The 24095-nt window shown below is 40.4% G+C and overlaps 2 protein-coding genes across 13 annotated transcripts in view; one reads left to right on the top strand and one right to left on the bottom strand.

The window, feature by feature from the left end:
• The window catches only part of LOC149119640 (uncharacterized), a 282520-nt gene that overhangs the window by 56127 nt on the left and 202298 nt on the right, over positions 1-24095 (bottom strand). The gene's annotated exons all lie outside the window — the stretch shown is intronic.
• Positions 1-24095, top strand: part of HDAC8 (histone deacetylase 8) — a 256156-nt gene that overhangs the window by 57658 nt on the left and 174403 nt on the right. Inside the window, exon 5 of one of the 7 annotated variants that reach the window (XM_089324278.1) lies at positions 10318-10635. The exons of the other annotated variants lie outside the window; for them this stretch is intronic. Within the exon in view, the coding sequence (XP_089180404.1) occupies positions 10318-10450 (133 nt within the window). The 3' untranslated portion in view covers positions 10451-10635. Of the gene's footprint in view, positions 1-10317; positions 10636-24095 lie in introns of those variants that run through there. 7 annotated transcript variants of the gene reach the window in all.

Raw genomic sequence — 24095 nt, 5'->3', positions numbered from 1 at the left:
GCATTCCTAGATATTTACCCAATTGAGTTGAAAACTTTGTCCATACAAAAGCCTACACACAACTGTTTATAGCCTCCTTATTCATAATTACCAAAATCTGAAAGCGAGCAAGATGTCCCTCAATAAGTGAATAGATTAACAAACTGTGTTATAACCTATACAATAGAATATTATTCAGTAATTTTCAAATGAGATATTAGGTCATGAAAAGACAAGGGAGGGAACTTAAATGCATATTGCTAAGTGAGAGAAGCCAATCAGAAAAGGCAATGTACTATAGAATTCCAACTATATGTATAAAACTATAGAGACAGTAAAAGGGTAAGTGGTTGCCAGGGGCTTGGAGAGGAGGTGAGGAAAGGCACGGAAAGGAGGGATGAATAGGTAAAGCATAAGGGATGTCTGGGGTGATGAAACTGTTCAGGACGATTCTGTAATAGATACATGACATCATGCATTTGTCTTAACTCATGGATCTGTGTAACACTAAGAGCAAGCTGCAATGTAAACCACGGACTTTAGTTTAATATTAATGTATCAATATTGTAACAAATATTCCACAGTAATTCTAGATGTTAATAAGAAAGACTATGTGCAGGAGTAAAGGTATAGGCCGGCGCCGTGGCTCAACAGGCTAATCCTCCACCTTGCAGCGCCGGTACACCGGGTTCTAGTCCCGGTCGGGGCACCGGATTCTGTCCCAGTTGCCCCTCTTCCAGGCCAGCTCTCTGCTGTGGCCCGGGAGTGCAGTGGAGGATGGCCCAAGTGCTTGGACCCTGCACCCCATGGGAGACCAGGAGAAGCACCTGGCTCCTGCCATCGGATCAGTGAGGTGTGCCTGCCGCAGCGCGCTGGCTGTGGCAGCCATTGGAGGGTGAACCAACGGCAAAGGAAGACCTTTCTCTCTCTCTCACTCTCTCACTGTCTACTCTGCCTGTCAAAAAAAAAAAAAGGAGTAAAGGTATATAGAAACTCTGTTCTATCTACTCATTTTTCTGTAAAAAAAATCTAAAACTGTTCTTTGCAAATTCATTAATTAAAAAAACATGCTAAGAAGCTACATATATTATATCTAGCTGTTATGTAATTTCACTTATATGAAATGCCCAGAAAGACAAATCTACAGAACAGAAAGTAAATTAGAGGTTGGCCTGGGCCAGGAGTTAGAAACAGGGATTACTGCAAATGAGTATGAGGGATCCTATTGAAGCAATGAAAATGTTCTAAAACTAGATTATGATGATGGTTACACAACTTGGTAAATTTATTAGAAATCAATGAGTGAATTTTATAGTATATATATATATATATTGACAGGCAGAGTGGACAGTGAGAGAGAGAGAGAGAGAGAGAGAAAGGTCTTCCTTTTGCTGTTGGTTCACCCTCCAATGGCCACCGCGGTCGGCGCACCGTGCTGATCCAATGGCAGGAGCCAGGTGCTTCTCCTGGTCTCCCATGGGGTGCAGGGCCCAAGCACCTGGGTCATCCTCCACTGCACTCCCGGGCCACAGCAGAGAGCTGGCCTGGAAGAGGAGCAACCGGGACAGAATCTGGTGCCCCAACCGGGACTAGAACTCGATGTGCCGGCGCCGCAAGGCAGAGGATTAGCCTAGTGAGCCACGGCGCCAGCTGAATTTTATAGTATATAAACTATACCTTATAAAACTGTTAAAATTCATTTGATCTTGCATTTATAAAAAAGATTTATTTATTTATTTGAAACAGTTAGAGACAGAGGGTGAGACAGACACAGAGAGATCTTCCATTTCCAGGTTCATTCCCCAAGTGGCTGCAAAGGCCAGGACTGAGCCAGGCCAAAGCCAGGATCCAGGAAGTTCTTCCAGGTCTCCTACTTGGGTGTCAGGGGCACAAGCACTTGGTCCATCTTCCGCTGCTTTTCCCAGGCCATGAGTAAGGAGCTGGATTGGAAGTGGGGCAGCCAGGACACGAACTAATGGCCATATGGGATGCCAGCTTTAACTGCTACACCAGGACACCGGTCTCTGATCTTGACTTTTTAAACAAATATATTACCTGATTCCTTATAATTGTGAATCACATACAAATGTATGATGAAATCCTATGTTTATGGATCAGAAAACTTAACATTGTTAAGATGGCAGCATTTCCAAAATGATCTATGGGTTTAACAGACTCTTTATCAAAATCCCAGATGGCATTTTGCATTCATTAACAGACTAATAGTAAAATTCATACAGAAATCCAAAAGACCCAGGGCAACTAAAAATTCCTGAAGAAGAAAAAATTTTAAAGACTTACATTATGATTAAGACAGTGTGGTACTGGCATACAGATTAACCTACAGACTAATGGAATAGAACTGAGAGTCCAAAATAAATCCTCACTTCTTTGAGGGTGGCCAGTTTATTTTCAAAACAGATACTAAGACAATTCAATGAGGGAAGAATAAGTTTTTTCTTTTTTAATTTTAAAAAATTGTTTTAGAGACAGAGACACAGAGAGAGCTCCCATCTACTAGTTTATTTCCCAAATGCCTGCAATGTCCAGGATTGGGCCAGGTCAAAGCCAGGAGCCAGGAACTCAATCCAGGTTTCCCACATGATTGGCAGGAATCCAAGTACTTGAACTATCACCACTGCCTCCATTCCTCCATTAGCAGGAAGCTGAAATCAAGAGCCAGAGCCAGGGATTGAACTCAAGTACTCTGATTGGCGACATGGGCATCTTTTTTTATTTTTTGACAGGGGAGTCTTAATAATGTCTTTTTTCTAAGATTTATTTATTTATTTGAAAGACAGATGTACAAAGAGGCAGGGGCAGAGAGAGAGGGGGGTCTTCCATCCGCTGGTTCACTCCCCAAATGGCTGCAATGGCCAGAGCTGAGCTGATCCCAAGCCAGGAGCCAGGAGCTTCTTCCTGGTCTCCCACGTGGGTGCAGGGGCACAAGGACTTGGGCCATCTTCTACTGCTTTCCCAGGTCACAGCACAGAACTGGATCGGAAGTGGAGCAGCCAGGACTCGAACCGGTGCCCATATGGGATGTCAGCACCACAGGCAGCGGCTTTTACTTGCTATGTCACAGTACCAGCCCTTTAATAATGTCTTACTTGCTAAGCCAAATGCCCTCCCTAGGAAAAATTTAGTCTTCTCAACAAATGATATTAGGACAACTGGATCTACATGTGAAAGAATAAAGTTAGATTTCTACATAATACCATAAATAAAAAGTAATTCCAAGGGGCCGGTGCTGTGGCATAGTGGGTAAAGCTGCTGCCTGTGGCACCACATCCCATATGGGTGCCTGTTCGAGCCCCAGCTGCTCCACTACTCACCCAGCACCCTGATAATGTGCCTGGGAAAACAGCAGAGGATGGCCCAAGTGCTTGAGTCTCTGCCACCCACGTGGGAGACCTGGAAGAAGCTCCTGGCTCCTGGCTCCTGGCTTCAGATCAGTCCAGCTCCAGCTGTTGTGGCCATTTGGGGAGTGAACCTGCAGATAAAAGATCTCTCTCTCTCTCTCTCTCTCTCTCTCTGCGTTTCAAATACATAAATAAATCTTTTATTAAAAAAGTAACTCCAGCCGGCGCCGCAGCTCACTGGACTAATCCTCTGTCTTGCGGCGCCAGCACACCGGGTTCTAGTCCCGGTCGGGGCGCCAGATTCTGTCCCGGTTGCCCCCCTTCCAGGTCAGCTCTCTGCTGTGGCCCGGGAGTGCAGTGGAGGATGGCCCAAGTGCTTGGGCCCTGCACCTCATGGGAGACCAGGAGAAGCACCTGGCTCCTGCCATCGGATCAGCGCGGTGCGCCGGCCGCAGCATGCCGGCCGCGGCGGCCATTGGAGGGTGAACCAACGGCAAAGGAAGACCTTTCTGTCTCTCTCTCTCACTGTCCACTCTGCCTGTCAAAAAAAAAAAAAAGTAACTCCAAGTGACTCATAAACCTAAATGTAAGAGCCAAAACTATAAAACTCTTAGATAAAGGAGCAAAACATAGGAGTAATCTTCGTGACCTTGAGTTAGGCAAAATCTTCATAGATACATCACCAGAAGTGCAAACCACAAAGGAAAAAAGTAAACATATTGGGCTTCATCAAAAGTAAAAGCTTCTGGACTTCAAAGAACGCCATCAAGGAAGTGAAAAGACAGCCAAGAGAATGGAGGAAACATCTGTTAATCATGTATTTGATAAGACACATGTCTCCAGAATATGTAAAGAATCCTTAAAATTCAATGATAAAGAGACAAATAACCCAATTAAAATTAGGCAAGGGGTTTGAATAGACACTTATCCAAAGAAGATTTATAACTGGCCAATAATCACTTGAAAAGATGTTCAATATCATTAGTCATGAGGGAAATGTAAATTAAAAGCACAATGAAGTCCATTTTCACACTCACCAGGATGGCTAGAATTAAGACAGACAGACAATAAGAAATATAGATGAGTACATGGAGAAATTGAACATTTCATACGTTATTGGCGGGGCTGTTAAATAGTGCAGCCACTTTGAAAAAGCAGTTTGGAAGTACCTCAAAAGCAAACCGTATAGCTGCAGATGCACGCAGTTATTGTCCATTTGATGTTTCTGAGAAACAGAAAGAAAGCCAGTGTGGCTGGGGCAAAGTGAGTAATGGAGACAGTGGCACGAGAGGACAGAAATTTGCCAGGGGCCGTATCACGTAAGGTCTTGTAAACCATGATCGAACTTTGGATTTTACTCTAAAAGTGATGTAATTTGGAGCAGGAAGGTGTCTTGGGTCTCAGTAAGTTTGTAATATCCACTGTAAGCAATGAGAAAGAGACAATTAAAGAGAAGTCAAAGAATTAGTGAGCATCCTTTAAGGCCCACCCATGGTGGGAACTGTAAATGTTTAATTGTGCATGTCTTCAGTTATATGGGCTTTTTTTTTTTTCAACTGCACTTTGCCATCCAGGCTTTGGAAACAGGGAAAATGGGTGGCCAGATACAAGGTTGGAATCTGAGGTCAGATGCTGAGAGGAAACTGGCTAAGGTAGTTTACCATGGTAAGCTAATTCAAAAGTACTCAGGTTCTGATGGAAAAAAATGGAATTTTCCGGAGCCCTTGAGAAAGGAAATGCTCTATTTCTGCCTTTTGCCATTTTTTACTGCTTTGCTGTGAGCAATTAGAAGCAATTAATTTAGAGAAAAGAACATTGAGAGTCAGGAGACTTAAGTAGGAGCCTCAGCTCTCCCAGGGACTGTGACACCAAGGGTAAATTGTCAGAGCTCATGGCTGCAGGAAAGAAAGAAATCCTCTTTCTGGCCACTTATTAAATCACACCAAGAAATTAGCTTTACCCCATTCAATAAAACTCCTCAACCTTTCTTGGCAACAATTCTGTCTCCCAAATTTCCTCTGTCTTACCAAATTTCTCCTGATGTAGTTTAGCCCATTCTGCCTTGAGCTGATGCTCACTTATATAGTATCCCTTTGAAGCATAAAAGATAGCTTACATCAGGTCCTAGCCTTGCTTTCCTCACAGTCCTCCAACAGCTTCCCATGTAACTGAGAATAAAATCTAGACTCTTCGCCACAGCCTCCGAGCACCTGCGATTTGGCCCCATCAGACCTCCTCTGCTACTGCTCTCCTTCATTTCCTATATTCAGCCATATTGGCCTTCTTTCAGCTGCTCAGGCAGGCCAGGGAGATTTTGCAGTGTTAGCCCCTCTGACTGGAAGGCTTCTCCATCTGAGTATGGGTGAGTTTCCTTCTACTTTTCAGGTCTCTATTCAAACATCACCTCCTCAGACACATCGTCCCTGACCAACATATGTAAGCCCCTGCACACTCCCGTTACTCACCATCACATTACTGTGTGTTATTTTTTAATATTGCTTGTCACAGTATGCTATTTGCTTGTTTACCAATTTATCATCTTGCCACACCCTCTCTTTAAGATCCATGAGAATAGGGTATTAGTTATCTTGTTCATCATTATTACCAGATATGCAACAGAGTGAGTAGTCAATACAAATTTGTATTTTGAGGCAGGAAAGGAAGAGAGAAGGGACCTCTTTAGTTACTTGGGTCTCACTGCTAAGTAAGCCCAGTTTCCCTCACAATTATTTCTCAGATGTGGTTTATACATTGGATGGAATACTATTCAGCATTTAAAAAAGAAGGAAACCCTGTTGTTTGCAACAACATGAATGAACCTGTAGGACATTATGCTAATGAAATAAGACACAGAAAGACAAATACACATGATCTCAATCTTACTGGGATCTAAAAAGACAAACTCACAATCAGAGAATACAATGATAGTTACCAGGGAATGAGGAAGGAGGTAATGGAAATTTGTTGGTCAAGGCATATAAAGTTTCAGTGATACAAGATGAATAAGTTCTAGAGATCTAATATACACTGTGCCAATTGTGGTTAACAATACTTCATTGTATGCCTGAAATTTGTTAAGAAAGTAGATTTTAAGTGCTCTTATCACAAAAAGAAGTGGTAATTGTCTGAGGTAATGGGTATGATAATCAACTTCATTGTGGTGATTATTTCACAATGTATATTTCAAATCATCAAATTGTACAGCTTAACTATATATAATTTTTATATGTCAAATACACTTCAATTTAAAGAAAGATTATTTCTCAAGCCCTCAATCTATTTCCATTGCAATCTCCTGGGTTTTTGGGTTCTTCGACAAGCAGAATAAAATTCTGATTTTTAGGCTGATCCTGACCATTAGAAGGAAGATGATCATATTATAGATTTTCAGAATGAGAAGGAACTACATCTATTCTAACATTTCTATGTAGATACATTTCCCACAGCATCTATCCCAGAAATTCCTTAGAGGGACCACAGCAGCAACCACAGAAAGTAAAGGGGTGGCTAAACACATAGGGTTCTTGACCCCCAAATGTCCACTCCCTACTCACCTGTCCCCTCCTCCTTTAACCAAAGCAGTGCTTTTGTTATCTATATTGGGATTTTAAAACAACATTCTGCTTCTTAAGAAAAGCTTGAAAACTACTGTGCCTGAATGTACTTACTTACTGAACAGAAATTCACTCTTTTCATATTCCTTCATGCTCTCTATAAATTTTTGTCTTCACAATTTCAAGATGACACTACTGACCACAATCACTATTTATGCATATGGCTGTCACTACAAAGACAAATGTACCACCAAACTGTTCTTTCTCCATTTAAGTCCTGTGTATCAGTTTCAGGCACTAGCCATAAGTTGAAGAAGTTGTTTTATTTCATAGATTCATCTTGATGTGGAGCAGCCTCCCAGCACTCTATTGCTATGCTGCAGTACTCAGACCACTTCAAACATGACCTTCCATCATATCTTATACCCTCCTGATTTGTTTCACGTCAGTGAATTACCTGTTGTGTTTCAATATTAAATTTCACCATAGTGATATCCATCCACTTTGCCAATTGGTCCAAGTCATTTCAAACAACACTGCCACATCTAACTTCATTTTTAGACATATTTAATGAAAAACTCCCTATTTTATCACTTAAAAAAAAAAGCTAGTGATTTGGCTCTAGATCCAGGACCAGCTTCTACATAAATCATGATTTGTTTCTGTGTTTGGGAGAGGTGGGAGGCAGGTAATTGGACAATGGATTATGGGCTCTTAAAGTTTTCTGATTCAGGTACTGACCAATCCGTATTCTAATGATCTGTCCCAGTGTTTTTCTAGTGTATCACCTTTGAATTGGAGAATGTATAATCTGAAGGTTATTTTCTTTTTTATTCAAGGTAAACAATACAAACTCTTCTTCATTCTATATCTTTCACCATTCCTGTAAATTCTTTCAAACTCCAAGCACTGTTCTATATACTAAAGATACAAAGATGAATAAGACACAGTCCTCCCTGTAAAAGAGCTTGTAGTCTAGCTGAGGAGACAGGTACAGGAAGTAATAATTGCACACTGATTTGAAAAGTAGTGTAATAGAGGTTTGAAAAAACTACTGGAGCGTACACACACACACAAATGGGATCAACCCTCTCTGCCTGCAAAACAAAGGTGGAACCTTGGGATATCTTCGGAGCTCATAAAGAATGAGTAGGAGGTTGTCAGAGGAGATAGCAGTCATTCTGCAGGTCTAAGACTAAGTATGGGGCCAACGCCGCAGCTCACTAGGCTAATCCTCTGCCTTGCGGCGCTGGCACACCGGGTTCTAGCCCCGGTCGGGGCACCGGATTCTGTCCCAGTTGCCCCTCTTCCAGTCCAGCTCTCTGCTGTGGCCAGGGAGTGCAGTGGAGGATGGCCCAAGTGCTTGGGCCCTGCACCTCATGGGAGACCAGGAGAAGCACCTGGCTCCTGCCTTCAGATCAGCATGGTGCACCGGCCGCAGCGCGCCGGCCGCAGCGGCCATTGGGGGGTGAACCAACGGCAAAGGAAGACCTTTCTCTCTGTCTCTCTCTCTCTCACTGTCCACCACTCTGCCTGTAAAAAAAAAAAAAAAAGACTAAGTATGTACAAAGCCATAGGCTTGAAGAACATGTTAGCATTGAGAAAAAGTTTGATGTTCTTAAGCTTTGGGTACTTGAGGGAAATGGTGAAGTGAGAGGCCTGAGAATCAGGCAGGGACAAAATTATGAAGGGCTTTGTATGCTATGCTATTCTAAGGAAAGGATCTTTCTCCCTGTTGGCATGGGGATCATCAAGGGGCTTTTAAGCAGTGCAGTGATGTGGTCAGAGTCTGCTTTAGGAAGTTCTAATGAGTAGTGTAAAATGTATGAGCCAGGAGACAGTGGGAGGAGTACAGGACTGCTAGAGGCTCTGCAGCAATTAGCCAATCCCTTATGAACCTGGGCCATAAACTGTTTTTGTTTCTCATATGTAAAAGAAGAAGAGCCTTTTCTTCCCCTACTTTACATGGCTCTAATGAGAATACATGAGATTAACATAAGTCTTCTGAGCCTCTGAGAAGACAGATTCCAGGTTAAGAGTAGATGGTGGAAGGGTGAGACAAGCATGGTCTACACCATACAATTGAACACTTATTCATGTGCATCTTGTGCATTTTAAAAAATATGTCTTAGTTTTGTCTTGCAGCTTGATGAAACTCAGTTGTAAACTCCTCAAGGGCAAGATCTGGGACATCGTGTGTCATCCATATCCCTTACCACAAAGGCAGGGCATGGAATGAGTCCTTGGCACCTACCTGCTACTTAATTGCACACAGTTTCTCCTCTTAGGCAGACTGCTTGATACCAAGGCATCATGGGAAAGCCACAGTACTATTTGGGACTAGTGATAATGTTATATTTCAGGACTCATTCTCTAGAAGCAGCCAAAAAGATTCCAAACCTGGTTCAACCAGACCTTTGAATGCCAGGAAGGGCTCTCTTCCCTCCTGCCTTTGTCACGACACTTCCCTGTAAATCCAAGAGGTAATGCATGACATTTCCCCTTCTATAAAATAGAAATTATTGTCACTTTGCTGGGGGGTCACAATCTATACATGAAAGATGCTAAGTAGAATATCTCCATATTAATATTTTGGATCTTTCAAAATTTAGCTAGTTGTTTGCAGAAAATGTTCAGAAAGGATGCTTAAATTTTTTAATTCTGCATACCTAATATTATAATTAATAGAGATATAACATGACAGGATCCTAGAGGTGTTTCATCTACTTTTTAAAAGATTTCAGTAATAAGTGGTGAAACTTTGTAGACGGACTTAATCCTATGGCCAAAAGGATATTTGAGGAGCATTCCCATATGTTTTTCTTTTATGTCAAAAATAACGCTAGTTTTGCATCAACCTAGGCCAGAAAGTCTGAAAGAATTCTCTGCATTTTTAAAGCAAGCACTATTCTCTCTCTCCTGACTTGGCAGAGGTTGTGATCAGTTCACTGAACACAATGGCATTTCCTCCTATCCACACCTAATATAAACTCCAGCCAATTTAATGGGGTCTCTTACGTAGATTGGGGATGCAAGCACATAAAGTCTTTGGCTCTTGAGACACTTATCTTATGTGCCAGGACCAGGTGCAGAAATACAAATACATATGTATTAAGCCGGGGACAGCTGCTCTGCCAGTGCTTTTGTGTTTTCTCTGTTTAACTAGAAAGGTTGAGCAGGCACGATTTTCATCAATTATACCTAAAATGTTATTCCTCTACCCGGTATTAATGTCTAAACCATTGAGGTTTTTAAGTTCATTAAATGAGAGTTTAAAATAAAAAGTGGTATTTTTTTTATTAATTAGAACACTCAGAGAATAAAGTATTCTGGTTAATTGAATTTTCTGGTTTAGTTGACAGTTACACCAGACAGATTTGTATTTATTTGTTTTATCTGTGTTCTTTTACCTCTTCTAATAGTGTACCTAAGCAATTCTGCTTTAGTGAGCACAGCAGACCGGATCTGGTTGAATCTTTCTACCGTCTTGAAGAGTTTCACAATATTTCTGCACCCAGGATTCTGTTGGATAAGATCATTGGAGGTAGAGGATAGTGACTAAATCTGGGCTGACTCAAACTGGGGTAAACACTGGGAAACTGCCTTTGGAAACCTTTTCTTCTTATTTGCTTCTTTCCCTAAATGCAGAGTACATAAAAGAAAAATTCACTAGCCAAGTGAAGACTTTGGTTTGCTAACCTACATTTTACTGAATAAAAACATTTTTTAGAGCAGGAAAATTCTCCCTATGTCATCTGAGAAAAATGTGCTAAAGGAGCTTAGAGCCAGAAAAATAAGACCTGCACGTCCAAAGGAAACAACTAGTGAATTTAGTTCATCATGACCTGTCTACTCAATTTGTTCCCTAGCTGAATTAATCTTACAGCAATTTTTAGGGACTCACTCACCACTTTGACTCTTCCAGAGTACAAATGTTAAGTTCTGCTTATGAACTATCTGACATGCTTGGTGGTAAATAGAATTGCATTATATCTTTTCCATCCATTTACCTTGAATGGTATAATTATCCAAAGAGAAATATGGCCCAAGGATTCTACAAGCGGCCTTCTGGCACTTTTCACCATAATAGATTCACAGTCAGTTTTCTTGATTCATTTTCAGAGGCAAATATTACCTTGTTTCTACTCTCCCAAACCTTCATTTGTCTTCAATTGTGACTGCTCCTCATGCCAGATAGGGTTGAGAGAGTGAGAACTGTGAAGAATTATGCTGCTGTCACATTTAATTTACTTCCTGGGTAGCATTTTTGGTAGTTTTGTCAAACGGTTAATGAATTTGTTTCTATTAACAAGTAGGGCCTTCTTGACCTAATCATTTTCACACATGTTCCTGTATAAAATCTAAATCCGTAGATGCCAGGTCAGTAGCTAAATTGGGTTTATAGAGGAAAGGGCTACTGTGAAGTCAATTTATGTGAAATTTGGCCCAGGGGCATTTACTCGCCTTTGGGGCTGGGGGATTTAAAAAAAAAAAACATTTATTCCAAATCCAAATAACCTCAAAGCTGAAATGATTGAAGTATGGGTGGGTTGATGAGGAGAAATCTGGAGATAAAAGTTGCTACAACAAGGACCTCTGGTTGATCATCTTAGTAACCAAAAACCTGCTAAGTCCAAATACTGAGGATAGAGACAGACAGAAAATGTAGTGTAGTAGTAAATGGGGAAAGACAAATGAAGACATAAAGGAAACCTGAGGAAAAAAGACTAATTTCACCAGTGTTACCAAATGGAAATGGTGAAAGGAGATAGACATGGAGAAGTGGAAGAAATTATAAGGAAAAAAAAGCAAGAGATGGAGATATCAATACCAAAACTGTTTAGTATAGTGTGGAAGCTTGTGGGCCCGGTAGCCAGACTGCTTAAGTTCAAATTCAGATACTTTCACATTTCTCTCTTCTAACAGCCCCTCACAACTACTGTTCTTTATGAGTTTATGCCTTTATGAGTTTCACTATTTTAAATCCCTAACCTGGCCGGCACCGCGGCTCAATAGGCTAATCCTCCGCCTACGGCGCCAGCACCCCGGGTTCTAGTCCCAGTCGGGGCGCTGGATTCTGTCCCGGTTGCTCCTCTTCCAGTCCAGCTCTCTAATGTGGCCCGGGAAGGCAGTGGAGGATGGCCCAAGTGCTTGGGCCCTGCACCTGCATGGGAGACCAGGATAAGCACCTGGCTCCTGCCTTCGGATCATTGCTGTGCGCCGGCTGCAGCAGCTATTGGGAGGTGAACCAACGGAAAAGGAAGACCTTTCTCTCTGTCTCTCTCTCTCTCTCACTGTCCACTCTGCCTGTCAAAAAATAAATAAATAAAAATAAATCCCTAACATAAGTAGTTTCATGCAGCATCTTTCTGTGCCTGACTTATTTCATTTAATATAATGTCTTCTAGCTTCATCCATGTTGTTGCAAATGACAGGATTTTATTCTTGTTTTTTAAGATTTATTTATTGGGGCTAGTACTGTGGCATAGCTGGTAAAGCCACTGCCTGCAGTGCCAGCATCCCACATGGGTTCCGGTTCAAGTCCCAGCTGCTCCTCTTCCATTCCAGCTCTCTGCTATGGCCTGGGAGAGCAGTGGAAGGTGGCCCAAGTCCTTGGATCCATGTACCCATGTGGGAGACCTAGAAGAAGCTACTGGTTTTTGGCTTCAGATTGTCCCAGCTCCAGAGTTACACAAGAGAGAAGGAGAGACAGAGAGATCTTCCATCTGCTGCTTCACTCCACAAATGGCCACAATGACCAGGGCTGGGCCAAGCCAAAGCCAGGAACCCAGAGCTTCTTCAGGGTCTCCCACATGGGTGCAGGGGCCTAAGGACTTGGACCACCCTCCACTGCTTTCCCAAGCAAATTAGCAGGGAATTGGATTGGAACTGGAGCAGCCAGAACATGAACCAGTGCCCATTTGGGATGACAGCACAGCAGGCAGAGGTCTTACCGGCTACACCACAGTGCTGGCCTCAGGATTATCTTTTTTTTCAAGGCTGCATAATAATACATTCTACATGTATACCACATTGTTTTAATCCATAGATGGATATTTAGTGATCTGCTATACAGCATAGTACCAATAGTTAACAATACTGTATTGTACATTTCAAAATTTCCTAAGATGGTAGATCTTATGTTAAGTATTATCATTAATACTAGATAAATTAATAAACAAAAGGGTACTTCAAACAGTTCATGAAAAAATGGAATTAAAATTATAAGTTTATTTTGGTGAAAAATTAATCAAAAGTTTGCCTAATAAAATGTGGAGGGGTCAGCATTGTAGCATAATGTGTTAAGTTACCACCTGAAATGCCGAAGGCCCATATAATGCCAGCTCCCTGCAAATGTGCCTGGGAAGGCAGGGGAGGATGGCCCAAGTCCTTGGGACCCTGTACCCACATGGGAGACTGGGAAGAAGCTCCTGGCTCCTGGCTTTTGGTTGGCTCAGCTCTGGCCATTGCAGCCATTTGGGGAGTGACAAAGGATGGAAGATTTCTCTCTCTCTCTCTGTTTCTCTCTGTTTCTCCCTTTCTCTCTTTCTCTCTCTCTGTAACTCTGCCTTTCAAATAAATAAATAAATCATTTAGAAATGTGGAAAATACATGTTACTTAAAAACTATGCATAGATTTCAAAATTTTCCACCAAAATAAACTCATACTTTTAGTTCTATTTTTCCATGAACTTTTCGAAGTACCCTTATAGAGTGGGAAAAGACTTTTGGAGGTGATGGATAGGTTTATAGCATAGATTATGGGAATGATTTCACAGATATATACTTATGTCCAAATTCATCATGTCATATACTTGAAAGTTGTATATAGTACAGCTTTATTTTTTAATGTCAGTCATACTTTACTGAAGTTCAAATTCCAGTTCAGCTACTTCATAGCTATGTGATTTTGGATAAGTTACTTACTTTCCTTGTGATTTTGTTTTCTCATTTGTAAAATGGGAATTACAGTACCTAGCCCACAGCATTGTTGTGAAAATTGATTGAGTTCACATATTGAAGCACCTAGTATGGTTCCTAGCACAGGATAATCACTCAGTAACTGTCAGCTGTTATTTTTATTATATGCCAACAACTGAGAAGAGCCAAACCATACTACTAGCTTGTTCCAAAAATAACTGTGATGTAAGTGAAGAATTGTAAGAGGTATTCTAATATTAAAAGAGAAAATAGATATGTGAGCAGTCTTACAAAGCTTCAAATAAGAAAACATTGGAAATCTATAATGCTAACTTTTGATACTAGGATTGAGGATTAAAAAAAAGATTGTTCAAAAGCTTTGCCAGTAACAATTAAGCTGTTGAGCAGTGTGTGTGTGTGTGTGTGTGTGTGTGTCTGTGTGTCTGTGTGTGTCTGTGTGTCTGTGTCTCTGTTTGGGTATTATTTGAATGTCTTCATGTCATGATCCAAGAGTCTTTGACTTTTAGAGGATGTGGGAAAAGCAAATGTAGTTGACTGAGTTCTGTACATTTTTTTCAAGATTGAATTTGTAGTTTATAGTTCAGCAGGGCATTTAAGAAGCTAGACCAAAACAACTGACCACAAAGCTGCAGACACAATTCCCCAAGTTTTCAGAAATATGGACGCTGAAACCGGACTCTCCCTTGAACACATTTGTGTTGACAATGTGAAAGGCAAAATGTACTAGACAATTAAGGAAGTGATTGTATGCATACAGGCTATCACCAAAGGGACAATCTTCATTAATGAGAACTGTTTCAAAGAAAAGGAAGGAAACTTGAGGTATACTAAGGCAGTTATCTGCAAGTCCTACTGGAGTCAGAAAACAGGACAGAGATGGGTCTCGTCTTGGAATAATGTGCCAGAGTAGGATGGACCCTTGTGAGCAGTCTTTTTCTGGAAAGCAGAAGGGTGGAAGGATCCTTCACTGCTTTCTGGGGTGTATAGGATTCTGGCAAACTTTAGAACTGTCATTGTTTTTCCTTTTTAGAAGACACATGTCATTCATCATTGAGCAGCTCAGAGGTGAACTTAAATTTCTTGAATGGAGTGAAACAGAGTAATAAGAAATAGCCTCTTGAGAGCTCCTGTTGGTGTTGTTCCTGTAGAACCAGTTGAACTATGTGGTAGAAAAAGTCAGTTGTTTTAGGATCTTAGAGACTAGACATCTTAAAAGAAGGATGGCTAAAGCAAAAAAAAAAAAAACACAAAGGAATATGAATATAAAAAGTTATAGTAGGGGTAAGCATTTGGCCTCATGGATAAGACACTGTTAAGGAGACCCCATCAAACTGCCTAGATTCAAAAACCACCTCTGGCTCCCAATTCCAGCTTCCTGCTAATGCACACTCTGGGCAGCAGTGGTGATTGCTCAAGTAGTTGGATTCCTGCCAACCATGTAATAGACCTGGATTAAGTCCTGGCTCCTGGCTTCAGCCCCTTGGCTGTTGCAGGCATTTGGGGATTAAATCAGCAGAGGGCGCTCTCTCTATCAGTCTGTACCCCTCTCCCTCCCTTGCTCCCTACCCCTACCCCCCCCCCCGCCACCACCACCCCCACCCCCACCCCCCGCTGCAAAAAAAAAAAAGTTAAAGAGCCAAACCAAGAAAGAACCCTTAAAGTCAACTACCCGGGTAAAGCCACCGCCTGCAGTGCCGGCATCCCATATGGGTGCCAGTTTGAGTCCCGGCTGCTCCACTTCTGATCCAGTGCTCTGCTATGGCCTGGGAAAGCAGCAGAAGATGGCCCAAGTCCTTGGGCCCCTGCACCGTCATGTGAGACCAGGAGGAAGCTCCTGGCTCCTGGCTTCGAATCGGTGCAGCTCTGGCCATTGCAGCCATTTGGGGAGTAACTCTTTCAAATAAATAAATAAATAAAATCTTTTTTTAAAAAAGTTAACCATCTGGTGTATTCTAAGACATCAGTAGAAGGAGAACTTTCCATTTTGCAGTATTGCTCATAGAACCAGAACGTGGATGCTACTGACAATGTTGTTTGTCCACAGTCTTGGTTACCTCTCCTCTAAGGATGTGTACCACCCAAGCATTTCTCTAGACTTATGTAGTGGTCTAGGCAGCAGCTTGTTCAAGGAGAATTCCAGTCATGTATGCTCTGCTTGGTGCTATATTCTTTTAGGTTTATGTCAAGTTGTTGAGCTTTAGCTGGCAGTGTTGTTTCAGATCCTGATAGGGATTCCAGCAGTCAGGTTTCAGTTCTCAGTGACTCTGAGCCAGGTAGGAGTAAGAAAAAATTTTAAGTTAGTTTGGAAAATAGTAACTAGATGTTGAAGAAGACTGGAAAAAATGAAAATTTAGTAAAGATTCACAATTTGGGCAAGGCAGCAGGATTCAGTTTGATTTATAAGTTGGCACCCAAACTGATTTTACCACAGAAGGGAAGGAGTCAGTTCTGTCTCTACCAGACAAGATAATATTTGCCCACCCATCAGCAAACTACACTTTATAAAGAAATACAAAATAGCTCAAAGGCAATGAACAGGGCTAGGCTCTGATAACCTGGATGTGCTATAGATGAACAGTTTTCTGTTGGCACACAGAATTTCTCTCTACAGTCACCCCTTTTGAACAAAGATAATCTAAAAGAAACATTATTCCTGGTGGCAGGCATTTCGATGCAGCAGAATAAGCTGTTGCTTGGGACAGCCATATCCCCATATGGGAGCACCAATTCAAGTCTCAGCTGTTCCACTTCTGATCCAGCTTCCTGCCAATGCAGCTTGGAAGGCAGCTGATGATGGCACAGGTACCTGGGTCCCTGCCCCCTATGTGGGAGACCCAGATGGTGTTCCAGACTCCTGGCTTTGGCCTGGCCCAGCCCCTGCTGTTGCAGGCATTTGGGAAGTGAGCCAGCAGATGGAGGATCTCTCTCCCTCCCTCTGTCATTCTTTTAAATAAATAAATAGTCTCTTTTAAGAAAAAAAAAAAGATTATTCTTGAATACAAAATAAGGCTGGTTTCACAACCAACAAAAGAAAAATAAATTGGAGTTCATCAAAATTTAAAACTTTTGTATATCAAAGGACATTATCAAGAAAGTGGAAAGACAGCCTACAGGGTGGTAGAAAATGTTTGCAAATCATACTTGATAAAGATCTGAAATCCAAAATACAAATAACTTTTACAGTTCAACAACAAAAAGAACTAAATAGTGCAATTTTAAAATGGGCAAAGGGCTTGAATAGACATTTCTTCAAAGAAGAAATGGCCAACAAGTACAAGAAACAATGTTGAATATCATTAGTCATCAGGGAAATGCAAATCAAATCCACAATGATATACCACTTCCCACATACTAAGATTGCTAGCTTTAACACACACATACACAGATATACACACAGACAACTGGAAAACAGTTATTGGTGAGGATATGGAATAATTGGAGCCCTTGTACCCCTTTTGGCAGAAGTATAAAATGGTAAAAGCCACTGTGAAAAACAGGTTGATTGTTCCTCAAAAGTTAAACATAGAATCACCATATGACCTAATGCCTCAATTCCTAAGTATTTATGTCCAAAAGAATTGCAAACAGAGTCAAACAAATACCTGTACAAAGATGTTCGTAACAACACTATTCACAATAGCAAAAAAGGTGAAATAGATGAATAGGCAAAATGTAGTGTGTGTGTGAAGGAGAGATAGAGGGATTGGCGGGGTAGAGAGAGACTGAGACTATATTATTCATCCATAAAAAAAGGAATGAAGTACTAATATATGCTACACGTGAATGAACCTCAGAAACGTGTTAAGTGAAAGGATCCATACTGAAAAAGTCACATATTATATGACTCCATTTATATGAAGTAACCAAAATAGGTAAATCCATAAAGACAGAACAGAGATTGGTGGTTATCAGGGAATGCAGGAGAAGGCATAAGGAATGATTATTTAATGAGTATGGGGTTTTCTTCTGAGGTGATGTTTTGGACCTACATTGTGTGAAGGTTGATCAATATTGTCAATTTTACTGAATGCCACTGAATTGTACACATTAAAATAGTTGATTTTATATCAATAAAACATTTCAAAATAAAAATCAAGTCTCATTAGATTTAGTCTGATTATTTACATAAGCACAGCAAGAATGGTCACTTATCATATAGAGCTTCTTAGCTTGTTTTGCTGAAAGTTTTCATAAGGAATCTCCCTTTGGAATTTTAAGAGCTTATTAAGGCTAAGAAGCCAAGTTAAGAATATTTTACCTGTGGTACCTATAAACTTGGGAGAAATGCCCTCTGTTAGAGGCTCCCAAAGTCTCTGAGGGATCCTGCCAGGAAGGAACCTTCTTTACTCACTTGTCAGGCGGGGAACACTTTAAGGCTGGTGCCAGCCTAGTTTTCCCAAGAGGACTTTGTATGCATTGGCTCCATAGAATCAGCCTGACTTCCTCAAAAGTATCTAATCATATCTGATTCACTGAGCGTCATTAACAAATACAACATTCTAGGAAAGGTCTTGGTAATGACAAGGTAACAAGGATAGACAGATCTTTATTCTAGTTATGCAGATGATTATGTTGCTGTGAAAATAAGAATACTCAATGAAGAGATCTGAATCCTGAAGAGCTCAAGTGGGGAGAATAATATTTCCATTTGCAAATGTTTCATTTCTCTTTATAGCGACATCATCTACTAAATAGTTAGGAGTTACAGATAGCGTTAAGAGAGAATACAGATGGGTTCCTTATATAGCCAAGATTAGAATATTAAATCATCAGCAATATTCCAAACAAAACCCACAGTCATTCCTCATCAGTCCATTCAGGTCTATGTAACTAGTTCTTGTTCCACGCAACCTTAGATTAGTGGTTTTGCGAACCTACCTGCTTCTCACTCAACTAGCACTTTTAAAATCCTGACTTCACTGGTGTGGTCTCAGAGTTGTTTCAGTTATCCCAGCAGAAGCCTGGACACAAAAGTGCCAGGCATAGTTCCTTTCCACAGGGCTTCCAGAACGTCCTTCTTTGTTGAAGATGAAGCCCTCTAGCTTGTAGATGATTGCAAGTGCTTTTGGGGAAGCATCGGAGTAAAACATAAAAAGCTATCTATAGATGACAAAAGACTTACAATAGCTGTGGTTACCTTATTACTGATCATTTTCAAAGGTAAAAATCCAAGAGTTCATTACAAGAATAATAATGCAACTGACAAGGAAATGTAGTTGTTTCTGTGGCATGCAAAATAAGATAAAAGCCAATCCCCCAAAAATTTTAGACAAAATATCTGTAAACATAATGATTAACCCTATTTTCAAAAAAGAGGAGATATTATACCTAATTTATAAAAGTGTATGAACATAACCTTCACAGAGAAAAAAAGAAAGTAGACATAATAATCCTGACATAACACTGTGAGTGTAACAAGCATATAGTTAGAAAATACCAAAAATATATCAAATAAAGACATTCAGTAATCCAGAATAGGCCTTAAACATCTATATATCAATAAAGTTTATATTGGTAAGTAACATGAATCATCAACTGAAAATTACTGACCAGGAAGTTACTAAATTGAAAATAAAGAAGAAAGTTGAGACTAGCTTAACATTTTTTTTAAAAAAATGCAATTATGAATGAAAGCACATTACTTGTAGTTTCTAATATCAGACAAAACAGCCCAAGGACTCTGACAGATAGAAACCTATCAGGACCAAGGAGGGTCTTGATGCATCTATAAGAACTTCCCATACAGTGTACAATTTTTTTTCTTTTTTTTTAAAGATTTTATTTATTTATTCGACAGAGTTACAGAGAGAGAGAGACAGAGAGAAAGGTCTTCTTTCCGTTGGTTCACTCCCCAAATGGCCGCTACAGCCAGTGCTGCACCAATCCGAAGCCAGGAGCCAGGTGCTTCTTCCTGGTCTCCCCTGCGGGTGCAGGCGCCCAAACACTTGGGCCATCCTCCACTGACCTCCCGGGCCACAGCAGAGAGCTGGACTAGGAGAGGAGCAACCGGGTCTAGAACCCAGCGCCCATATGGGATGCCGGCACCACAGGCAGAGGATTAACAAAGTGAGCCACGGCACCGGCCCACAGTGTACAATTTTCAAACTGTTTTTATAAATATTAAGAACAATTTACCTATATTAATTTAACCTAGGGAAGGCAGAGCATCCCTTCTGATTTGACAAGTCTTCCTATGCAATTCATGAATACTAACATGTCAAAGAAACCTAATTCTTACTAGTACCTTACTTTTTCCAAGTGAACAAATCCTTTGTGATTTTCCATGGGCCCTCTGAGACTTGATTAAGATAGGACGAAGCATTAATAAAAAAAACAATATTTGACTCTCTATTTTACCAAAGGGATGTTAAAAGTTTTCCACAGTAAACATTGGAAGTAACATGATTGTGAAAAACCTCAGTTCTTTCCTAAGCCAGAAGACTTTGCTTTCTTAAATAATCAAGGACACAGCAAAGTCGACATAAGGCATAGAAGATACTCTGGTAAGACACAGGCTCTTTGTTATCTAGAAAGATTACTCAGAAGATAAATCAAAATCTTTACAACCTGTCATCAAGAACAGACCAATAATTCAAACACTTTTGTCATTTTACCAGAGAAAACCAAATTCTGGTTTTGTATCAGTGTATTTGATAACAAAGTTCTTTTTGAAAACCTTTTGAATAAGATTCAAACCTTAACTTTGATCTCAAGAAATAAAATTTGCTTTTGTGAACATTCTACAACTTTCTGTCTCCATATACATCCTTTATGGTACAACTTCTCTAAGTGGCAAAAAAGGACACCTTTGGGGCAAGCATTTAGCCTGGCTATTAGAATGTCTACATCTCATATCAAAGGGCCTGGATTCAAGTTCTAGCTCCATCCCCAATTCCAGCTTCCTATTAATGCATACCCTGGGAGACAGCAGGTAATTTCTCAAGTACTTGGATCCTTTGCCATTCGTGCAGGAGACCTAGGTTGCATTCCTGGCTCCTGGCTTTAGCCTGCCCCAGCCTGGTCATTGCACATCATTTGGGAAGTGAACCAGTGACTGGGAGATCTGTCTGTCTCTGTGCCTCGTAAAAAATAAATTTTGAAAACAATACCTTCATTAACATATATATATATACATATATCTATATAGAGAAGGAGAAATATATCTGTGGGATGTGAAAATAGGAAGCAAAAGCATGTAACCCAAAATTCTGTGTAGTAATTAATGTTTCAGTATTCTCTTATAAATTATCTAGCTAACTAATGAATATTCATCTATTAATTCAATTTTGTATCAGCCCGAAGTTTTCAGTTACCTAACGATCTTAAAAGTTGTCATTAAGCTGATGTACTTACTACAAGACATAACTATGGTTGAAATCAAGTTTGTCAGAATAATGACTCAATCTGGTTAAACAAATTTACATTTTTCATAATCTTAAACATTTTAGAAGTAATATTAGCACATGCAATCAGTAAAGCTTTATACATTTAGGAAGAAACTGTCCAAGGACAATAAAAATCTACCTGTATATCACACCCCTCACTGGTAAATCAGAAAAGATGTAGTTGGTTTTAATAAATTAAAATTACTGAATTAACCTTATCTGCCAAAGATTTACCTAAAGTATGTGAACTTGAAATCTTAAAACATTTGGGTATTGGCCGGCGCCGCGGCTCACTAGGCTAATCCTCCTCCTGTGGCGCCGGCACACCGGGTTCTAGTCCCTGTCAAGGTGCCAGATTCTGTCCCAGTTGCTCCTCTTCCAGTCCAGCTCTCTGCTGCGGCCCAGGAGTGCAGTGGAGGATGGCCCAAGTACTTGGGCCCTGCACCTGCATGGGAGACCAGGAGAAGCACCTGGCTCCTGGCTTCGGATCAGCATGGTGCAGTGGCTGCAGTGCGCTGGCCGCAGCGGCCACTGAGGGGTGAACCAACGGCAAAGGAAGACCTTTCTCTCTCTCTCTCTCTCTCTCTCTCTCACTGTCCACTCTGCCTGTCAAAAAATAAAAATAAACATTTGGATATGTTTTATAGGCATACTTTTTTTAGCACCTTGAAAATCTTGAAAGTTCAATTTCTAGGAATTTTAGGAATATTTTGTTTATCTAAGTGCTTACTTATTTCTGTAAGCCAATGAGAAGAGAGCTCCTTTATTTAAGAGATTTTATGATCTAAAATCCCATCCAGAGGTGAAAATATCATTCAGTCACACAATGATACATTAAAGATTTTCTGAATATAGACATTATCATCATCATTACCCAGGCTACTGACATAAGGAGGACGTTCATTAGGAACATGTTAAAGGAAAGGAAGGGGACCAGTAGTTTTATAGAAGCAGATAAACAAGAGAATCATCCCAAAGTCGTATGGTAGTCATGAGGAAAGATGAGGATGAGTCTGATCTTGGAATGTGCTGGAGCAATGTAGTCCTTTGTGGTTAACCATTTCTGGGAACCTAAAAGGGTAAGGAGTTTCTTTAACCAACACTGCTTTCCAGAAGCAGAGTTCAGATCAAGTTCAATATTGTCAATGAGATGAGCCTACTTTGTCAATTTTGTCTATAAAATTCCTCTTTTTTCTCCTTCATATGCCACATTATTTCTGGTTGCCTTTTTTGTTTTTCATTTTTCTGTACTTATGACTTGTCTTTCCTAACTTAAATGTAGGTTCACTGAGGGAAGGAACTATATCTTGTATTGATTTGTATTCCTCCTCCTCCCCATCTCCCTTCTCGTTTTGCCTAGTACTTAATGTTCTGTCCCATCTATCCAAAGGTTATTGATGTTCAGTAGGAGGACAGATTATCTCTTGCTTGATGTGCTAAGACAGCAGATTTATAAAATCTAATCTTAACAAAATTGGAAAATAGCATTTGCCTCCAAGAATTTTAAAAGACACATATTCTTACTTAGAGAGAATTCATGGATGGACAAATCCTTTTCTTTAATTGGTTTCTTCCCATTTGCATACCTAAGGCCAAGCTCTTCTTTGGATAGATGATTGCTGAGTTCACCTTGTTGATGCAAAGCTGATGTCTAATGACATTTTCACCAACTTCCTGCCCACCAATGTACCTCTCTCATTGATTCAGTCTGTGAACCAGGCTATTGCAGAGAATATAAGTTGTTCTAATGGAAGAAATTTCACCAAGAAGTTTATTAATTGTATAAGCACTAGAAAGTTTTATAGTCTCATAGTAGCAAAGAGACCATTTTAAATGTTGCTCATGCCTAGAATTCTGTTTCAAAGAAAATCTCAGAGTGAACTTAGGAAAAAATGGGCTAGATATTTGGAGTGTCTGTGGAAGCAAAAGGAACTGAAGCATTTATAATGAAGCCTTAAAATAAATTATAAAACATTCTTGATGAAAAAGAATGTGCTTTTATATCTAATAAGCAAGGCTTAATGGAAATGTAATATAAGAGTGGGTTAATGTTGACAAGAGGTTAAAGTGACACAGTATCACCAATAGAAAAAAAAAGTTTACAGACACCAGTGAAGTCCATAAAAACAAATTTTGTGAAGGAAACAAAATAGAAAAGGCTCCTTCAGGGACTAGCATTGTGACACAGCAAGTTAAGCCACTTCTTGCCATGCCAGCATCCAACACCAGAGCACCAGTTTCAAGTATGGCTATGCCGCTTCTGATCCAGCTTCTTGCTAATGCAACTAGGAAGGCAGTGGATGATGGCCCAAGTGCTTGGGCCCCTGCCACCCATGTAGGAGACCAGGATGGAGTTCCTGCTCCTGGCTTCAAACTGGCCTGAACCTGGCTGTTGCAACCATTTGGGGAATGAACCAGTATGATGGAAGATCTCTTTCTTTCACTCTCTCTTTCACTCTCTCTCTCTCTGTCTCTCTTTCTCCCTCTCTCCCTCTCTCTCTTTCAAATAAATAATCTTAAAAAATAAGAAAAGGCTGCTTTACTCTGCACTCTAATAATTACATTTACAGAAAGGCAACCACATTATGCTGCCTTGGAGGTTATGCATTTGTAAATTCTATACTCAGCTTTTATGAGTAACAAGTGTGGAAACTCATTTGAAAACAAAAACAAACAAAAAACTTCTAGGTTGTGCCACAGGATCGGGACAGAGAGTTCAGGCTCCAACATCTTTCGACTGGGCTGAGTAAGATTGTCGTTAAGGCCTTTCCGGAGTCTAGCTTTCTTAAAGTCTTATAAGTGATAATCTGTGTTCGTCATGATGACCCCAAAGTACCACCCATTTTTGCAAGTGATTCCTGAATCATCAGAGT

Source organism: Oryctolagus cuniculus, chromosome X (genome assembly GCF_051225735.1).
Source record: "Oryctolagus cuniculus isolate XC-2025 breed Fujian yellow rabbit chromosome X, ASM5122573v1, whole genome shotgun sequence".
Taxonomy (NCBI): Eukaryota; Metazoa; Chordata; class Mammalia; order Lagomorpha; family Leporidae; genus Oryctolagus; species Oryctolagus cuniculus.
Note: the sequence above shows the minus strand (reverse complement) of the source record. Positions and strands in the feature narration are given on the sequence as shown.